The sequence below is a fragment of the Hemicordylus capensis genome, chromosome 2, assembly GCF_027244095.1.
Source record: "Hemicordylus capensis ecotype Gifberg chromosome 2, rHemCap1.1.pri, whole genome shotgun sequence".
Lineage (NCBI taxonomy): Eukaryota > Metazoa > Chordata > Lepidosauria > Squamata > Cordylidae > Hemicordylus > Hemicordylus capensis.
In genome coordinates, this window is record NC_069658.1 from 221242021 (window position 1) to 221263475 (window position 21455).

Sequence of the window (21455 nt, forward strand, 5' to 3'; positions counted from 1 at the left end):
ATCACGTATCATAATTTCCTGCTGGAGCTGCCTCCCAACCCCAGTTCCAGTTCTGTCTTGCTCAAGCTGGCATATTCTTTCTGAGAACTCTTCAACTTATAACATTTTTTGCCTTCTCTTTTTTCTGTTTGCTTTTTCTCTCCTCTCCTCACTATCTAGATTGTGTGAGGGTGGGAGAAGAGCTAGTCTCAAAATTGGATGCAAAATTTTTCTCCCTTCAACAAACTTTTTGCTTTATAATTCAGCTAACTGGACTCTAAAAAGGCTTTTATGTTCTGTTCTTTGTACTTGGAGAAGACTGCTATGGAGCTGGCTCACGCCGAAGAGCTCCTGAGGGGCTCCCTCTCAGAGGGTTCTCAGCTGCCGCAGGACCTGGGCAGCCTGGACTGCCTACATCCATGGCCCCCCTCCAACAGCCGGAATTGGCTTTTATCACACTTGTCACACCCACCATTTTGCAGCAGGAGGCGCAAACCTTGGAGCAATTTTACAAGAAAGCTCCTAAAAAGACAAAACATAGCGGGGATCAGCCTACAAAGAAAAAGAAACTTAAAAGGTCACCTGCCTCAAGGTCGGAGAGTTCTGTGCGACTCAGTGAGAGGCGGTTAATACAGGCGGTTTGTAAGAAGTCAAAACCGAAACCACGTCCTCAAGAACCAATGCCGACTAGGGCAGATGACCAATGCCCTTTTGGCGATTCCCTGGTGTCCCTACCCTCGCCCAGGATGGGCCCAGTGTCTGAGGGGGAACTGGCTGGTCCGTGCATTCCCCCCGCACTGCCGACAGAGCCTCCTTCTCCCGTCGTTCTGTTGAACGTGGCAACTCTGAACGCTCCGATTTGGAGCTTATCCTTACCCCTCCCTTTGCTCCGCATGTTATGGAATGGCTAAGGGAGTTCTTTAGGAGTGAATGTTTCGTGACCGAGCCGCTTGAGCCACCTGCGGCTCCAAACGCTGAGCCACCTGCGGCCCCAGCTATTGTCCTGAATCCAGCACCAGCACCCCAGTGTGCTTATAGAAGGGATGGAGAGCATCTGTCCTCCTCCTCCCGACTCCAGCCTGCGCAGGTGCGCTATACCTATGGCAGAAGAAGATCTATTCGTGCCCAGGACACTGCTTCTCAGATGGAAGAGAAAATATGGGCATTCCTGCTCCTCCAAAGAGGCAGTCAGGTCAAAACATCCTAGGGGTTCTCCCCATCCCCGCCCCCCCTCTTGCAGGGACTCCAGCAGTGCCTATTCTGCTCCCCTGATCTCCTCCTACTGTCCCTGCTCCACAAATTCCCCCTCCCACCCACCCCCTCCCTCTGGCTCCCCCTTCCCCCCAGTCAGACCTGCCAGCCCCGCTTCGGACTCTGCAGAGGAGGACAGCCCTGGGACAGGGGAACCAGCAGACACTCCTGATTCTACCAACAAGGATGGTGAGCTATCAGATGAGGAGATTACCACCACCATCCCCATCCCTAGCTCCTCTAGGCTTTTTTCTTCAGCTGACTTTGACATTCTCCTCTCTAAGGCAAAGAGGATCATTAACAACATAGCACCCTCTGAAACCACAGAACCCTCCACTACGCTGGATCAGAACATTTTTCCTTCTGGCTCTAATACCACTACTGCAGAACTTTTTCCACCCTTGTTCCGCAAGGCAATGTGCTCTGAATGGCAACGCCCAGCATCCTCTAAACCTATTGGAAATCTTCCTGAGAAGCACTATTACTTACCACAGGAGGTCATGTATCTTGTAGCAACTCCAAAAATAGATCCCCCAGTAGCCCAATTGGTATTGGGCTTGATCCTTAACACTGAGGGCCAAGAAAAACTAAGGAGCCAGGAAGACAGGAAGTGTGACTTACTTCTGGAAAAAGTACACAATGTTTCAGCCACAGCCATCAGGGCTGCCACCACCAACTCCATTTTTGCTCGTGCCTGTTTTCTGGGCCAAGGAGCTGGTAGCCCTGGTTCCTCCTGAAAACACCAAACCCCCTCAGGGCATTAACAAGATGGCAAAAGCAGCTGCCTTCATGGCAGACTCCAGCCTAGACTGTATTCAACATTCTTCTAGACTAGAGCTATGGTCACAGGAGTAGCAGTGAGCAGATCCCTTTGGCTAAAAAGTTGGAATGTGGACACTAAGTCCAAGCTTGCTCTGACCTCAGCCCTCTTTTCAGGCACCAACCTCTTTGGTCCAGCCTTAGATCCTCTCCTTGTCGAAACTAGGGACAAAAAAAAAGTCATGCCCTTTATCTGCAAGGATTCATGCAGATTTTTTCGAGCCCCAAACCAGTCCTTTTGGCCCAATAGACAAATCCACAAACAGTCATCCATGCAATACTGCAAACTCTGACCCCCAAACAACAGAGGTTTTGGCAGACCACAATGGCGTCAGAGATTTAGAGGGAACTTCAGAGGATCTAATCCCCAGACCCTTCTCCTCCGCCACGGAAGCAATGACTCCATCCCCGTGGGCAGCAGGTTATTGGATTTCGCCACAAGCTGGATGTCCACATCCAATGACCAATGGATCGTTGACACAGTCTCCAATGGTTACTTCCTCAACCTCACCTCTACTCCCCGCCAGTGCTTTCTCCTGTCCCCACGCTCCAACAATCCAGCCAAACACCTTTGGTTGATTCAAGCGGTTCACCATCTCCTCCAAATTCAAGCGATGGAACATATTCCATCTCTGCAAGAATTTCAAGGTATGTACTCCATCCTCTTTCTTGTCCCCAAGAAGGACAGGTCCTGGACGGCAATCCTAGATTTAAAATCTCTCAATCAGTTTAACCGAAAGAAGTTCAGAATGGAATCCCTCCACACCATCAAGGAGGCCATTCGCCCAGGAGACTATCTCGCATCAATAGACCTCTCTGAAGCCTATCTTCACATTCCCATCAGGCCAGAACACAGAGTCTTTCTATGTTTCTCATACAACTATCACCACTTCCAATACTGCGCCCTTCTGTTCAGGCTTGCCTCTGCTCCCTGGGTCTTCACGAAGGTCATGGTGGCACTCATAGCTCACCTCAGCCTCCAGGGGGTGAACATCCATCAATTTCTGGATGACCTCCTCATCCGGTCACCCTGGAAGATGTTTGCAACACCCTGCAATACCTCAAGGATCATGGGTTCGTAATGAACTTAGAGAAGGGTCACCTCACCCCTTCCCAGTTGCTCATCCATTTGGGAGCCCTGTTCAACACAACTCAAGACTCTGTCTCTCTACCACCAGAAAGGAGGGCAAAGATCATCTCCCAGCTGCACCCTATGACCCACCATCACTCAGCGGACATCATGGACCTTGCCCAGATGTTGGGATCCATGATAGGATGTCTGGAATGCATTCCGTGGGCCAGTGCATTCCCTCTCCCTTCAATGGTTGCTACTTCCCTTTCAGGAACAGATCATGTCCTCGACCTGCCACCTGATACTTCTCCCACAGACAGTCAGGCAGTCACTACTGTGGTGGCTATCTCTGGCCCTCCTCAAGGGCCTCCCTCTGTCCAAGCCTCTCCACCTCGTAATTATGACAGATGCCAGCCTCCTCGGCTGGGGAGCCCACTGCCTTGGCCATCTAGCTCAGGCACGTTGGTCCCTGACAGAAGCCAAAAGGTCCATAAATTGGTTGGAGCTCCGAGCGGTCCATCTCACACTCCGTCATTTCCAACGCCTTATTCAGGGAAGCCACATCCTAGTCAGGACAGACAATGTCATCACCAAGGCCCACATCAAAACAGGGCAGCACGCGATACAAATCCCTGATGCTAGAATCCAAACTGCTCTTCCGGTGGGCAGAGACCAACCTAGTCTCCATAACTGCGGAACATCTCAGAGGGATGGAAAACATCCAAGCAGATTGGCTCAGTTGACAGTTCCTCAATGCGGCGGAGTGGTCCCTGCACCCCGACGTCTTCCTACAGATTGTTCAAATCTTCGGTCGCCCCCAGGTAGACCTCTTTGCGTCCCCAGCCAACCATCTCCTCCCTTGCTTTTTCACAAGGTTCCACTCCCCCTAGGCGGAATCAACAGACGTCTTAACATCACTGTGGCCAAGGACTCTACTGTATGCCTTTCCCCCCACGGTGATCATCACCAAAGTCCTCAGGAAGATACTACAGGAACAGGCAGAGGTGATCCTCATTGCTCCCCACTGGCCTCACAGACCTTGGGTTCCCGAACTTCTCAATCTGTCAGTTAGACCCCTGTGGCAACTCCCCAGTTGCCCAGATCTGCTCTCCCAAGCCCTCTTCTCCATTCAGACCCAGGGTGGCTACAGCTCTTTGCCTGGAGGTTGACTGCACAAAATTAGCCTCCCAGGGCTAAACCAAGCCAGTACAAAACACTCTCGAAGACACTCCACTGTCAGGGTCTACACGCACCAATCACAAAGAGCCATTGTCTGCTGGCATTCCAGAAGTGCTAGCCTTCCTTCAAGCTGGTTTGGACTTACATCTCCAGCCCAATACTCTTGAGACGTCAAGCTTCAGCACTTGCATCAGTGCTGGACACTTCCTCCACCTCTACGGGTGCCTCTGCCCTCCATCCACATATTTCAAGGTTTCTCAGGGGAGCCACTAACGTAGCACCCCCTACAGTTCAGTATTTACCATCCTGGAACCTTAACAGGGTTTTGAACGCCCTGACGAAGTCCCCCTTCGAACCTCTCTCCTCTATTCCCCTGAATACCTTGTTCTTCAAGGAGCTATTCCTCATAGCCATTACATCAGCCTGCAGGATGTCCAAGCTAGGCGCTCTCTCTGTACATAAGCAGCTATGCACCTTCCACTCTGATTCTGTTAACCTCAGACTCGACCCTACCTTTGTCACTAAGATCAACTCTACCTTCCATAGGTCACAAGAGATTGTTCTCCCTTCCTTTTGCCCTTCCCCTTCCCACCCCCGGGAACAACTTTGGCAAAACCTTGACATGCACAAGGCCCTACACATTTACACGCACCAAGGTATGCACCAAGGACCTTCGCAAGTCTGATTCCCTTTTTGTTTCATTTCATCCTCCTACCCTGTGTAACAGGGTCTCCAAGGCCACCCTCTTGAGTTGGATCAGTTCCTGCATCCCCCTTGCTTACGGGTCACTTAACCTTCCTCTGCCGGGAGGTATAACAGCACACCCCCACCAGAAGCGCGGCCACCTCTGCAGTCTTCTGTGCACTCATCCCACTTCCGGAGATTTGCCAAGCGGCCCAATGGTCCTCCGTTCATCCAACACTACAAGATCTCTTCATTTTCGATGCCCCCCCTGCCCCCGCCTGCCTTTGGCCGCATGGTCCTTCACCAAGTAGTCTGATATATCCTTCCCTCCCTCTTTCATATTCTTCGCTTGGGCAAGTCCCTCTCTGATGAGCTCCAGCACAGGGAGAAAAGGAACATTGGCTTACCATGAACGGTTCTTTTTCCCTGTGTTCGGAGCTCATCAGCTCCACCCGGATGTAGTAGTAGTACCGTGTTTCCCCGAAAATAAGACACTGTCTTATATTTATTTTTCCTCAAGGAGACACACCATGGCTTATTTTCAGGGGATGTCTTATTTTTATTAAGTGTGGTACAACAATCTACATTTATTCAGCAGCAGCTTTACTGGTGTGTGTGTGTGGGGTGAGAGAGACCCACAGACAGGGGCGTAACGATACTGGTAACGGTGGCAGGCTGCAAGCTGAGGCATATGGTAGAGGGAAGTACGGTAAAAATCTCTGGTTTTTTACTCTGGAGTGCTCTGCGCACTCCCGCCCGGCACCGCCGTGCTTACCGTACCGGTACTCTCGCCGCCTCCTGCCACCGCCGCGCTTACGAGTAAGCCCGAGTCTAAGCACAGCCTCCAGCGTGAGTCCAGGCAAGAGCGGCTGCTCACCCCAGGGGGGATCCGGGCAGCCTAGCTTGCTAGCCCCTCCCACCTCTCTACCATTGAGCGGAGGAGGAAGCGGTGGGGCTGCTACTGGCCGCGCGAGGCGTCGTTCCGTGGCCCGAGCGGGAGAACCCGGGAGGCGCTCGGCTGCCTCTGGGCGAGCGACTGGTTGGCGAGTCAGTCCCTGTGCCATTCGCCGCGTGGCTTTGAGGTCGGGGCGCTCCGTCGTGCGTGCTTCTCCCTTTCCAGGCCAGCAGCAGCGGCTGCAGGAGGAGGCAGAGCTGTGGTAGCTGCCAAGCGCTTGACAGAGACGCGCTGGGCGAGCGGGAAGGAGAGGCAGAAGAACGAGGAGTGTGAGAACTTTGTTTCTAGGCAGAAGGACGAGGGAGAGAGAAGAGTTTGCCCCACTGCCCCACTGCTTGCCCCTCTCGCTTCCCCGGTGCTTGGATGCTGCTGCTTCTGGAGGAGATGGTGCCAGCTCCGGGATTAGCCTAAGTCCTCTACTCTGCTTCCCCCCCACCCCACTTTTGCTCATCTCGCTGCGACCGCTGGCAGATCCCTGCAAAGTGTCCCGCCTCTCGCCAAAAGGTGTCTGCTGGAGGACAATTTTGTAACAGCAAGCAGCCTGCTACTGAGCCAGGAGAGATCACCACTATGTCTTATTTTCGGGGTATGGCTTATATTGCACAACTGCTTAGAAATCCTGCTACGGCTTATTTTATGGGTATGTCTTATTTTCGGGGAAACACTGTAGTGAGTTTATTGTGGTCACAGACCAGATTAACAATTAATAACAATTAATAGCATTAATAAGAACATCCAAAAAATTTCAAAGTTTACAAAATCACCAACTGTTCAAATTACTAATACAGTCTTTACCACCCGGATGTATGGACTACATTCTCTTTTTGCTTGGGCGAGAATATACGGACGAACATGCTCATTTGTACTCGTTTTCGCCTCTTTTATTGGAGTAGACTGTTCTCAGGGTCACAGCATTTAGGTCTTTTTTTCTCCTCCTTTTCCCCTTGTCACTAGACACATATATCTGTCACTTGGTCTCTATTCAAGATGATATGTTTTGTCTCTTCTCCCTGTCTCTCCAAGTTATTCCCTTAATACAGGCCTATCTATCTCAGCTCTCTCCAGTTGACTTTCCACATTCATCATTACAGCCCTGGAACTGGGGTTGAGAGGTGGCTTCCAGCAGGAAATTACGTCACATGAGAATGCTCAATGCACAACCCTCTCTGATGAGCTCTGAACACAGGGGAAAAGAACCCTTCTTAGTAAGCCAATATTCCTTTCTGTGCTCTTAGACAAGACCTAGGGATCTGCCCTTTGTCTAATTCTAGGGGCGCAACCAGAGGCCCTCCAGCTGTAGGACTACAACTCCCATCATCCACTGATGCAATAAATTGTGGTTGGGAATGGTGGGAGTTGTAGTCCTACAAGCTGGAGGGCCTCTGGTTGGCCACCTTTGTCTATGCCTTGATTTTGGGCCATGGTAGAATATTTTTGTAGAGAATGTCTTCCTTTTCTTTATCCAGGGGAAAATATATAGGCTGTCAATTATTGTGTTTGTTATGGCCAACATGTTGTACAGTGTTATACTACGAAAGCTAGGAATTTGTGCAGATATAGTTGTGTTGTGGGCAAGAATTGCAACTGCTCAACTTCTTGCACAAATGCAGCACTGGACTCAAAGCTGCTCTTGTGCAAATGCACAAGTTGCACATCATGTTAGCTCTGGCATCTTTCCTGTGTTAGTGCAGTTGCACATGCAGATCCACCACTCAGCATTGCAAGTTCCTGGCATAGCAGTACTCAAGCATTCGCTGAGCTATTGCAACATCCTTCCATGTCCGTAACATTGTGCAATACATGGGCCTATATTTTCAGCCTACTTTCCAGTAGGCTTATGAGATTACCCAACATTCTCTGTGTGTGTGTTCCCCACTATCAACTTTGCAATGCATGGACCAATATGAACCAAATTGGGTACAGTTGTAGGGACAATAAGGACACCTCAACGCTGTAAATTGTGATGATGTCATCCACCCCAATTCAAGATGGTGGATGCATAAACTTTTGAGGCTCAAGTGGACTAACTTGTGGACCGCTTTACTGATTCGAACCAAATCTGCTACAGCTGTAGGGACACATAGGGATGTCTCAATGGCAAAGTTTGTGATGATATCATCCACCCCAATTCAAGATGGCTGACGTGTTCAGACATTACACTAAACCAAGATTAAATCATGACTTCTTGTCCCTAGCACAAACCTCAGTTATCTGTGTCCCCGTCTGCCCTATATACATAAAGGAAGGAAATTTGCTTCTGTACCCAATTTAAAACAAACTACTCTTTGCTATATTATCCAAACCTAGCAAACAGCCATTTGTTTTAACCATGTTTTTTTTAATGAGCCAGGATATGGCTTAGAGATACCATGGTTTAATGTTATAACTTAACTTCTGTTTTAGCTAATAATAGAAGAAACTTGTTCACAAAGCTGACCAAGAAAGGATTCTACTTTAAACTTCTGTGTTTTCTCTCTCTCTCTCTCTCTCTCTTGCTGCCCTCATGTCCAATTTCCAGGCCTCTGCCTGAAGAGGCAGGAATGGAGTCTTTGGGAAGCCCAACCGAGAACACATTATGTAAGTATCAGAGTTCAAAGGGCACATTATCTGAAAAATGCAGACATGCAAGTTTTGGGTGGTATAGAAACGTTTTAAATCATCATCAACATCCCTGCTACCTTGTCATGCCTTTATTTGTAGTCAGTCTGTGCGACCTTTTTACAACAGCGGATGAGGTGGTCCACTGTTTCATCTGCTTCTTTACAAAGGCGGCACTTGCTGTTTGTTGTTGATTTTTCTACTTTTGCTCTTACTGCATTTGTTCTTAGTGCCTGTTCTTGTGTAGCCAATATTAAACCCTCCGCAACTTGAAGAAAGAAACAGAGGGATCTGGATAGTGATTCCCTGCGACAGTCATAATCATAGGTTCTGCGCCTGCGCAGACCTGCTCCAGGTAGTAGTCGTTAGCTCCTCGAGACGCTATTAACCACCTCTGCACGAGCCTGCAGTTCACTATATTGGCGGTTAGGCGTCCCACTATTCAGTTTCTTTCTGACCGCCTAGGCGTCAGACGCCTCGGAAAGTTAAAGCTCCTCAGTTAATTATATTCTTGATTTACGTGTATTTCACCTCTGGACAGACTAACCTTTGAAACTCCTTCTACAATAAAGCATATAACGGTGGGGGGGGACACCGGACAGAAAATTGGCAATGGACTAACGGAACGGTAATCGATAAGCTCAGCGTTTTTTTGTGCCCCATACTCCCCTAACCCATCCCCATGAGCGAGGGATCAGTGCCTAACCCCACCACGATTAGGGGTGGAAAATCTAAGGACAGCACCCGTGAAAAAACGACATTTAAAAAGTGCCAGGGCTGCGGAAACAAACCCCCTTCAACTGACGGGCATCAGCTTTGTCTCCTTTGCCTTGGGGAGGGGCACCCTGCCGCATCTTGCAATATCTGTGATGGCTTCTCAAAACAGACTTTAAAAAATAGGTGGGCACGTCTGAAGGTCGCCCTGATGGAGGATGCATTGCGCCCACCTACAGGGAGCTCCCTGCTTTCTCCGGGAACTGCACAATCCTCGCAGTCTAAAAACCCAGAGAAAAGAAAGCATAAAGAGCCATTGAGCCATGCCTCCAGTCCACGACATCGAGTGGGCTCGGCATCGGCTTCAGCATCACTAACTAAGCAAAAGTAACATTGCCATGCGGGTGCTGTGGAGACTACCCCTTCTCCTTCGAGGTTGCAAGAGACTCGCCTCTGACATCGTGCGTTCTCACTCTCTCCAGCTCCAACGCCACAAATATCTCCAGCGCAGCCAAGCTCGATACCGGCTTCCCAGGCACAGACTAAGACAAACCATTCTGGAAAACACACTTTGAAGCCAAAGGAGCACACAGCTAAGTCACGAGGACATACCTCGACATCGAAAACCCCCTCGACTTCAACGCATATTGCCCTCCCGTCTACATCAAAGGGGCATGCCTCCACTTCAGATAAATCTAATGAAGAAGCTGTTACGCTCGAGGTAGAAGTAGCTGCACTAGAAGATGACAGTACTATTCATACAGCTTTCGATACCGAGGAAGCTATTCTCGATACCGAGGATGCTATTCTCATTGCACAGCCAACATATGATACAGAACTCGCCCCAATAGCCCAAGGGGAAGATCCAATGTTGTCCCATCTGCTTCGCTCAGAGGAAACTACTCCTTCCACTTTTTTTAGAGGATTCCTCCACCCTGGTTTAGACCTCGACGGACAGGAAGAGGATGTTGAGGATTCAGCAGCAGATGATGGATGTTCACCAGTTATTCCCAAGACACCTGAGTCTGTGGGTTTACTGCCCCACAATGGATGGGGAGCAACCTCTATTACACTGCCACAGGAGGATTATGCCATGTTTAAACAGTGGCAAGTTCATAGATGACAGCAAAGCGATGCTGGAACTCAGGTCACACCACTGAGAAATCAGCTCACACACCATTCCCGTGAGTCACAAACTTCACACCGGCCAGCAAAGACAGTGGCAGTGCAAACAGCCATGCAACCCGCAACAAAAATTATGTCAAGAACTGTGTTCGTCCAGGTGGACGACCCGCCTCACCAACCTACACCGCGTGCCAAGTCTACTCTGCAAAGCACGGTCACTTCAGGAGCCTCGAGTTCAGCTGCACACGTTGCCTCTCCTAATGCCTCTTACTCATCTGATAATGACAGCTATGACTCCGATTCCATGAGGAGTGATTCAGAACCAAACTTACCAAATTTGCCAGACTTACCGCTGGAAGTCCCTCCGCCTTTGTCGGTCTCACCAAATGAGCAATTGAAAACGTATCATCAGCAATTAATGGAGATGGCAGAACTCCTAGGTCTAGAGTTGCGTCCAAAATCCTCAGAAGTAGACGACCCTATCTACAACTTCATGAAGAAGACCCCAGGTCTTCAACCGGTATATCTCCCCATGCTGCTGGTCATCACAAATGCAGCACGATCAGCTTGGGATGTGTTACAAAATTCGACCCCAACCTCGAAGAAATTAGAGACTCTGTATAGGATCCAGGAGGCTGACAATGTTTACCCCCATAAACATCCAGTTCCAAATTCTCTTGTGATAGACTGCGCCTCTACAGCAAAAAATGGAAGACGCCATACTACACAGGCAGACAAAGAGGGACGGAAGTTAGACGCGCTGGGTAGACGCACATATTCGACAGCATGCCTATCTATTAAGATAACTAATTATATGGCTTTCCTGGCTAAGTATACGCACTGCTTGTGGGAGAAACTCTATGACCAGCGAGCTGCGCTCTCACCAGAAGAGTTCAGATGCACCAATCATGCAACTGGTATCAAATTCCCTCGTCCCACGGGACAGTGAGGTAACGTTTAAAGACCCAGCTGACAAGAAAGCAGAGTCAGCGTTTAAGCGCACCCATGATAACTGTGCTCAGTCGACCAGAGCAGCAGCAACGGCATCTATGGCCTCCCTGCTATGGTTAGACAATTTGCTAAACGATCCTCCCTCAGATACTATTAAGTGGAGGCAACAATTGGTCAAAATACAAAAAGCACAGGCTTTTATAGCAGACGCTACCTTGGACTCTATCAGGTACTCCTCGCGAGTGGCTGCAGCGTCAGTCTTGGGGAGGAGACATCTGTGGCTAAAAAATTGGACAGTAGATAGCACCTCGAAGTGTAATCTTACAGCAGTTCCTTATGACGCCACAAAACTTTTCGGGGAGGAAGCCCTAAAGGATGTGCTTGTGGAGTCTAGCAATAAACACAAGACCATGCCCACAGCAGTGCATAAATCTGACTGGTCACCTTTTAAGAAAAATTTTCAACAATTTCAGCCCTTTCGAGGTTTCTGGTCCTTTAGGGGCCGGGGCAGAGACAACAGACTACAAAGAGGCTCCTGGGGTCGCAAGCGTGCCTCTTACAGGGGTACAGGTAGTTTCAGACAGCCGGCCACCCAGCCCAAGCCAAAAACCCAGCAATGACTCAGACTTAGTTCAACTAGGAGGCCGTCTAACAAACTTCCTCCCGACCTGGGTGTCTTCTGTGACAGACAATTGGGTGCTGAAAGTCATCCAGACCGGTTACAGAATAGAACAGGACACCCCTACCCCCACCCCCGCAGGTTTCTACCAACCCCAAGATCCTGCTCTTGGCAAAAACACTCCGAGATGCTTCAAGCCATCCATCACCTCATAGAAATCGGGGCGGTAGAATAGGACGGGAGGGGCGTTTATTCTATTCTGTTCACTGTCCCCAAAAAGGACGGGTCAAGACGGGCGGTGCTGGACTTAAAGGTCTTAAACAAATCGGTCAAGAAGGAGCGTTTTCGTATGGAGACATTAAGGTCGATATCGGAAAGCTTACACCACCTGGACTTCCTAACATCTATCGACCTGAAGGAAGCGTACCTGCACGTACCAATACATCTGGAGAGCAGAAGACTGCTTCGCTTCAAATACGCAGGACGCCATTTCTAGTACGCAGCACTCCCCTTCGGACTGTTAGCCGCACCCTGGGTGTTCACCAAGGTCCTCGTGCCCCTGGTGGCACATCTTCGCCTTCACGGGATTCGTCTTTTTGCATATTGAGACGATCTGCTCATGCAATCACACTCCTTGGACGAAGCAAAACGAGACCTAGCGATGACCATCTTAGAGCTGGAACGCCACGGTTTCCTGATAAACCATCAGAAAAGTCACCTGACGCCAAGCCACCACCTTCGCCACCTGGGTGTAGTGATCAACACAGTTGAGAACCGCTTGTTCTTTCCATGGGACCGATTCACAATGATCACACAAGAAATAAGGACCATCCTTGCTCTTCCATCAGCAACCCTAGCAACCCTGGCACAAGTGTTAGGTCTGATGGTGGCGACAATAGAGGTGGTTCCTTGGGTGCATTTTCACCTGCTCCCACTTCAATGGTTTCTGCTTCCCTATCAACAGGAGATAGCGCAAAAGAGAAGAGTGTGGCTCTCCCTCCCAACTCAGCTTCAGAAAGCCCTATGCTGGTGGCTCAACCCAGGCAACCTGTTCCAGGGTGGGAGTTTCTGGACCCTCCGAAAATGCTGGCAACCACAGATGCAAGCGACTGGGGCTGGGGGGCACGCTGCCTTCACCTATCGGCACAAGGTCATTGGAACAAGGACGAAAGACAGCACAGTATCAACTGGACGGAGCTTCGGGCCATCCGCTTGGCCCTGGAAGCGTTTCAGACCACAGTTTGGGGCCATCATGTCCTCATAAAGGACATGATGTCACGGCAAAGGCCCGTGTAAATCGTCAGGGGGGGACCTGATCCAGGTCCCTCCATCCAGAGGCCACTCTACTTTTCTCCTGGGCAGAGGGAAACATCAAGTCTAATTCTAGGGGCGCAACCAGAGGCCCTCCAGCTGTAGGACTACAACTCCCATCATCCACTGATGCAATAAATTGTGGTTGGGAATGGTGGGAGTTGTATTCAAAGAGCAGCTGGAGAGCCTCTGATTGGCCACCTTTGTCTATGCCTTGATTTTGGGCCATGGTAGAATATTTTTGTAGAGAATTTCTTCCTTTTCTTTATCCAGGGGAAAATATATAGGCTGTCAATTATTGTGTTTGTTATGGCCAACATGTTCTACAGTGTTACACTATGAAAGCTAGGAATTGGAAGACGCCATACTACACAGGCAGACACATATTCGACAGCATGCCTATCTATTAAGATCGCTAATTATATGGCTTGCCTGGCTAAGTATACGCACTGCTTGTGGGAGAAACTCTCTGACCGGCGAGCTGCACTCTCACGGGAAGAGTTCAAGCAAAAATTTGAAGGTACCTTTCTTCAGACCACTACTACTACACGCCAGCAATTGGCTAACGCAAAACATCTGGCAGAGTCAGAGTCAAGGACAGTAACCTCGGCAATTATGTTACGCAGACATGCCTGGCTCCGCTCGACGTCCTTGCAACAGGACATGCAGGACCATATTGAATCCTTGGCTTTTGATGGCAAAGGCCTTTTTGCGGAATCCACTGATGATACAATGGAACAGTGGAAAAAATCAAAATTGATGGTGAGAACCTTCATGGCCCAGACTCAGAGGTACAATACGAATAGGTACCAGCCGCCCCAGAAACGTCAAAACTATTTTCAACGTAATGACTGTAGAGATTACCGCAAGCCCTGGAATCAATACAATAAGAGGTCCTATCTGGGGGAAAACAGGGCTGACCAACAAACAAAAAACGAATCTGGCCAGCTGAATAAACAGCACCTGTGACACCAATTAATGCTTAACAACGTTGCCCACTTGGGGATAAATGCTATACCTACACAATCCCTACCATTGGTCAACACAGGGCCCAACACCGCCTTGTGTGTAGCCAGTAGTTCCATCCAACTGGCAAGTCATGCCTTAGCATGGCGCAATATAACATCAGACCGCTGGATGTTGCGCATAGTCCCAACGGGATATGCTATTGAATTCATAACTCTGCCAGACTTTACAGGTGTTCGGTACACCCCCGAGACTGAAACCCTCAGAGAAGAGGTACAATCCTTGTTAGGCGGTGCAGCGGCAAGTCCTGTAAGGTAGCCCACAGCTTAATCAAGGTTTTGTGCGTGAAAGCGCCCCAAAACCAGGCTACGTGATCATGTGTCTGCCACGGCTGCTTAAGAACAGAAGAACAGCCCTGCTGGATCAGGCCCAAGGCCCATCCAGTCCAGCATCCTATTTCACACAGTGGCCCACCAGATGCCTCTGGGAAGCACCCGCAGGCTTGCAGCCATGGCGGACACACAGAGGGGAAGGGGGCTCCCAGTAATGCACCACACTCACACAGTGTATTATTTGGGCTTGGGGGGGTGCCACATGACAGCACTTCCCTGTGTCCAACCTCTTGAGCTGCTGGGCAGCCCGCAGGAGAGCTGTCGCTCGTCTGGGTGGGTGATCCACCTGCCAAGCATAAGGTAAGGGATCATCTGTGGAGAGGATTGGGGAAACCTGGTAACCCCGCAGACCCTGAGGAAGCTCTTCTCATGATCAGGGACTATCAATAATTTTGCTTATTCTCTATTTAATTGCTAGTGTGGGATAGCATTTGAGGTCCCTGCTATAGGCACCCAAAAGTCTCTTGGGCCATGTCTGTCTGATATGATCACCCTTATTTATTGAATTTGAAACGTTAAAGATGTAATATACAAGGACTGTTGAATATTATATTCCACATCATCATACAATAAACAATCTTGCAGGAAGTCCTAGTTCTTTTGAGAATGTTATTTCTGATGATATTTTTTGCCTTCCCCCCTGAAGAATGATTGTGTCCCCAAACACATTGGGACTACTAGATTAAAACAGAATAAAGTTGAGTTCGGTTTCCTGCAAACAGAGTCCCCCCCCCCCGCAGTTTGTGGTGGTACCCTCTATTGGAGATGCAGCTCCTGATGGCATCAACTCTTAGCACCAGCAACCCTATTGACCACTGGGGCAATATGGGTAGAGATAGCCCGTAAGGGCATCCCTCCTCTGACCATGCTTTAACTACTCTGATTCCCCTTTGACTTCCTTCTTCTCCCTTCCCCTCTTCCTATATGTAGCTAGCAATGAGGCATGCAGGTCTCAAACTATCTCCTTGATGGATTTCCTAAACAAACTACTTTATTTAGAACTTTACCTCTGTGTCTCCAGACAATATTTATTAGCAGTGCTCCCTTACCTGAGCACTTCTGCTGTAGCTGTGGCAGACAAAGAATTCTCCCCTCCTGAGCTCTTTAACAAACTCTTGTTTTTCTTCTTCTAAATGAAAACCACCCACCCACAATGTTTATATATTACTGTATTCATGTGTTTTAAGAAAACAGGCATGATATACCATTGAGTCATTGCAATTTTCCTACTATATTACTTAGACAAGATGTTTTCTCCACAAGTCATTTCCTGCTGTTCTGGACTGAAACACAGGAAGTTGCTTTCAACCCTTGGCCCATCTAGCTCAGTATTCTGACAAGTAGCAGTTCTCCAGGGATTGAGATTGAGTATTTTCCATCCAGACCTGGAGATGTGGCCAGGATTGAACCTGGGACCTTCTGCAGGCAAAGCAGGTGCTCTTCCAATGAGCTAGGGCCCCATCCCCATAACTAGAAATAGGAGTTGTCTTCTAATGTGTTGAAATTTTGGTCCATCTTGCTCAATACTGCCTACACTGATTGTCAGTGGCTCTTCACGGTTTCATACAAGGGTGTTTACATAGGAACATAGGAAGCTGCCATATACGGAGACAGACCATTGGTCCATCTAGCTCAGTATTATATACACAGACTGGCAGCAACTTCTCCAAGGTTGCAGGTAGGAATCTCTCTCAGCCCTATCTTGGAGATGCCAGGGAGGGAACTTGGAAACTAGATGCTCTTCCCAGAGTGGCTCCATCCCTTAAGGGGAATATCTTACAATGCTCACACGTAGTCTCCCATTCATATGCAACCATGGCAGACCCTGCTTAGCTAAGGGGGCAAGTCACTAGTTGGAGGGCTATAGTCCACTTCCAGCCTCAAAGGCAGGATCCCTCTGAGTACCAGTTGCAGGGGAGTAACAGCAGGAGGGAGGGCATGTCCTCAACTCCTGCCTGTAGGCTTCCAGTGGCATCTGGCGAACCACTGTGTGAAATAGGATGCTGGACTAGATGGGCCTTGATCCAGCAGGGCTCTTCTTATGTTCTAAGTAATGCTTGCTACCACAAGACCAGCTCTTCAGGTGTTTCGCATCCCTGTCTTGGAGATGCTGTCAGGATTGAACCTGGGACCTTTTGCATGCAAAGCAGCAGTTCTGCCACTGAGCTACAGCTCTACCCCAACTCATTCACTGTCTGTCTGTCTTCTTTATGAACCCATAGCTCCTCCAAGCACATTAAATTTTAGTAATGGAGCTCATCACAAGCGGAAGACGCTCGTTGCTCCGGAAATCAACATTTCGTTAGACCAGAGTGAAGGCTCCCTTCTGTCTGACGATTTCCTGGACACGCCTGATGATCTGGACATCAATGTGGATGACATTGAAACTCCAGATGAGACAGATTCCCTCGAGTTCCTGGGGAATGGAAATGAACTGGAATGGGAAGGTAAGGAGGGTCGACACTTTCTTCTTCGCGTTTTACACATTTTCTGAAGATAATACTGGTGTCAAATGTGGCTGCTGGGAATCTCTGGAGGAAGAATAGGCAACCTTCCCATCTGTGTGCAGACTGGAAGGTTCCCTGGGCTACGTCATTACCCCAGATGAGTGTCTTCATCACCCAGTATTTTCTGCTGACCTAATGTAACTACAAAGGCTTCCAGGTCAGATTCAGCTTTGCCTAGGCATCCACCATCCTCGCCTGTGTATCTAGTTGCTTAGAACTTGTAAGGATTTCCTTAGTTGCCTGTCTACCTGCAAGCATACCTGCTAGACCCCCCTTCAGGCTCCAGAGATTCATCCTTGATATCTCCTGCACTGTTTGTTCCCTATGTTTCCTACAGCACAGCACCTAACACAGCAGCACCATAAAGTGTGAATCATGCTCAGGCGAGGATTTGCTCCAAAATGGATTATGGCGTGACTTTGGCTTTATATAAAACAGGAAGTGTGAAAAAAATCACATTCTATCGTTATAGATAGGCTTCAGGGGGCATTATATTCTTCAGCTTATATTTCCTGGACAAAGGATCAGATTGGATTGAAATTCCCATGCTAGGGCAGTTAGTTTTGAAGATTATCCATGTGAAATTTCAGATGAGAAAGAAAGATGGCTGAGTTATGGGCCCTTGAAGTACAGTTCATCAAAGTTATAATTTGAAACACCTCCAGTGGTGGGGATTTATTTATTTAACCCATTTATATACTGTCATATATAAAATCTCAGGGCAGTTTACAATTTAAACAAACAGCAACTAAAACCTAAGAATCATATAAAACAGATTAAAACTACCCTAGGCCACCTAATGGCACAGCGGGGGAGTAACTTAAAGAACATAAGAACAGCCCTGCTGGATCAGGCCCAAGGCCCATCTAGTCCAGCATCCTGTTTCGCACAGTGGCCCACCAGATGCTGCTGGAAGCCATAGGCAGGAGTTGAGGGTGTGTCCTCTCTCCTGCCATTACTCCCCTGCAACTGGTACTCAGAGGCATCCTGCCTTTGAGGCTGGAGGTGGCCCACAGCCCTCTGACTGGTAGCCATTATAAGAGACTTGTAGCCATTATAAGGGATCTTGCCTAGGGAGCAAGAGGTTGCCGGTTCAAATCCCCCCGGTATGTAACTGGTAATCCCTACTGGTATGTAGGTGTTTCCCAGACTGTGGGAAACACCTATATCGGGCAGCAGCAATATAGGAAGATGCTGAAAGGCATCATCTCACACTGTATGGAAGATGACAATGGTAAACCCTTCCTGTATTCTACCAAAGAAAACCACATGGCTCTGTGGTCACCAGGAGTTGACAATGACCCGATGGCACAACTTTACAAGTGTGGGAAGCCCTCACCTCTAAGGCGCTGAAATGCATCATCATGCTGCCTGCCTCATTCCTAGCCCAAATGGCATATTTTTGTTTTAAATCGGAAGGATTTGAAACAACCTCCCAGATTACTTTTCTGAGCAGACTGAAAGTGTTGAGTTTTATTTCCCCTTTTCCAGATGACACTCCTGTGGCTACAGCCAAAAACATGCCAGGGGACAGTGCCGACTTATTCGGGGATGGAGCTGCGGTAGATGGAAGTGCTACCAATGGACGCCTCTGGCGGACAGTCATCATTGGCGAGCAGGAGCACCGCATTGACCTGCAAATGATCAAACCATACATGAAAGTGGTGACACACGGAGGTGAGGGCTTACAGGCACTTGGTGTCCCCCCCAGACACCTGTCTCCATTCGCTTCTTTTCTTCACAGGAAGGAATCTCACAATGTCCTTCTAATGTCATACACCTATTTAAACAATCCAGTACATAACTCAAGATGTTCACTTGTCCCCCACATGTGAAACAAACACATGCCATTTGTCCCCACACCCACCAGCACGACACCAATAAACACACTGAACCATCACTTTGGAAAAAGGGTCCCAACTTCATTAATAAAACCAAGAGCTGGATTTTGCTGATGAAAAATTCACACACACCCGCGGCAGTGCGGGACAAACCTGTGCTGAGGTTAGACAACATAGCCCTTCCCCAGGCTGGTGGGTGACGTACCCTGGCTCAGAACATGGCATCGGGGCAATGCCTGTCCTGTCCTTCATACCCACTGGATACCTGTCCCTCATAGCCAACCCAAAGGTCCGGGCCCTTTTGTGGACTTCACGCCCCCAAGCCACACAGCCTTTGAAGTTGTGAAGTCCTTGAAGTAGATGTGAATGTGAAATGTAGTCCTGTGCTGTGATGACTCTAAGGACAGAGTGCACACACCCCTGGTTTAAATAGCCCTAGGATGTCCACCAGTGTAAACCCCCAACTCCCACTGAATGCCTCCTGCACCGCCCTTTGCCTGTTGTGACCTAGCTAACTAACAAGGGTTACAGAACAGGCGAAAAAACACCCCACACAAGGGGAGGTGCAAAAAATTCCTACTCAGCCTCCAAAAGGACAGCCAGCCAAAGCCTATTCTATACCCATGGAGGGGGGATCCGACTAGCAATGGAGGCAGCTCAGTGGCAAACTTGTCCCCACCCGCTGCTACAGCAGCTTTACCAGAGTGGGGTAAAGATACTTGCAATACACCCATGTGCTGATGCTATGTTCATTTCTCAGGTTATTATGGGGAAGGCCTCAACGCCATCATCGTCTTTGCTGCCTGCTACCTGCCAGATAGCAACCTGCCTGACTACCATTACATCATGGAGAATCTCTTCCTGTGAGTGTTTCCTTCCAAGCAGGAAGGGGCGGGGGGAATCTTGCTGTAAGCTCCACCGAGATTGCTTTCCTGACTGTGCAAACTGACACACCTCTTGAGCTGGCAAAACCCAACAAACTAGATATAAAGAGGAAACTTTGCTACAGGAACATTACTGCCTGGGTAGTTACCATGGGACATGGTGCTTGTTGACTGGACAGTCTGTTTCTTTGGAATGTGCAGGGCTGAGCAAAAGGTTCTCCACCGCTTTTGGCTAAAATTGGGGCAAAATGGCTGCCCCTCCTTCCATCATTTCAGTGCCACCAGCCATTTTGACAAACAGTGCTTCTGCATTTGCTGACAGCTTCCCATAATTTTCTGGGATTTCCCCAGAATCTTCCCCCCCAGAATTTCTTTTGAAACAACCCAATCTCATGATAGAACTTCACTTGGAGAGGTTTTCTGGGGGGAAACCTGAGACTATCAACTGGAGCACTACCGCTACCATCGTGCTTCTCAGTTTTGCCCCTGAATACCTGTTGAAATGCCCCACCACACTATCACAGAATGGGGCAGCAAACTGAGCAAATCAGTTAAGCTCAATCCTCAAATATTTTGCTTTCTTTGCTCTTAAAACAGGGAATTGGGTATTTCGAGATTCTAGACAACCAACAGCTGGGACTTTGACACACAGCCAGGCCCATCCTTAGGGCAGGGCGACCAGTGATTGCCCCAGGCCCTGCGCCGATAGGGGCTGTGTTGGTGGCTGCGGCAGCGGCGGCTCTGTGGTGACAGCGCAAGCAGAAACAGCTGGTTTCTCAGCAGCCTCATGCTGCCTTGGCTTGCAGTAGCCATTGCCATTATATCTGCTTGAGCGGTGGGGGGGAGCAGGGGCTGAGTGCTGGCGGTGGTGCATGCCACTGATGTCAGTGACGCTGGCGCTGCGTCACCAGCAGTGGCCGCACACCAGCAGTGGCTCCCGGCGCTGCCATGTGTGTGGTTGCGGGGGGGGGGGGAGTGGCAGATGGCAGTGGCCAAGGCAGCAATTGGCAAAACCACCCACATGCCTGCTTTGGCTCCCAGTGCCGGTGGGGAGTGGTGGTGGGGAGTGGCGGTGGTGGGGAGTGGCGGTGGTGGTGGGGAGTGGCGGTGGCCAAGGCAGCAACTGGCGAAGCCACCTGCATGCCTGCCTCGGCTCCTGGTGGTGCAGTGGCAGCTGCCACGTCAAAAATATGTGTGTGCTGCCTGGGGTGGGAGGAGCGAGCAGTGGCAGGATGCATGTGGCAGCAACACTCCAAGAAGAAGGTAGGCGAGAAGGGGTGCTGTGCTGGAGGAGGCTGGAGCTCGCTGGACTCTGGAGGAGGACCGGAACAGCAGGCAGCAGCGAGAGACAAGAGAGAGTAAAATCATTCACTGAGTCTCTATTACAGTATTGTCTCCTCCTCCTGTTGTGTGTTATGGCTGTGGTGTGGGCTGAGCTGGACCTGGGGTCTTGGGAGTTTTGAATGTTGGAAGAGCTGAATTCCCATGCTGCTCTGAACTACAAATGTTATTCATTTTATGGAATAGTGGCCATACACGGCAAATGTGAATCTGAGAAAACATTTCAGTTTCTTTTGGGCATGAAGTGGTTTTGGAGTTACTGACCTG

The 21455-nt window shown here is 49.3% G+C and overlaps 1 protein-coding gene across 2 annotated transcripts in view; it reads left to right on the forward strand.

Annotated features, from left to right (window-relative positions):
- The window catches only part of ATCAY (ATCAY kinesin light chain interacting caytaxin), a 77015-nt gene that overhangs the window by 14759 nt on the left and 40801 nt on the right, over positions 1-21455 (forward strand). For both annotated transcript variants that reach the window (XM_053296504.1, XM_053296503.1), the window contains exons 3-6: positions 8458-8516; positions 16838-17062; positions 18614-18799; positions 19724-19826. In XM_053296504.1, coding sequence (XP_053152479.1) covers positions 8458-8516; positions 16838-17062; positions 18614-18799; positions 19724-19826 — 573 coding nt within the window. The remainder of the gene's footprint in view (positions 1-8457; positions 8517-16837; positions 17063-18613; positions 18800-19723; positions 19827-21455) is intronic.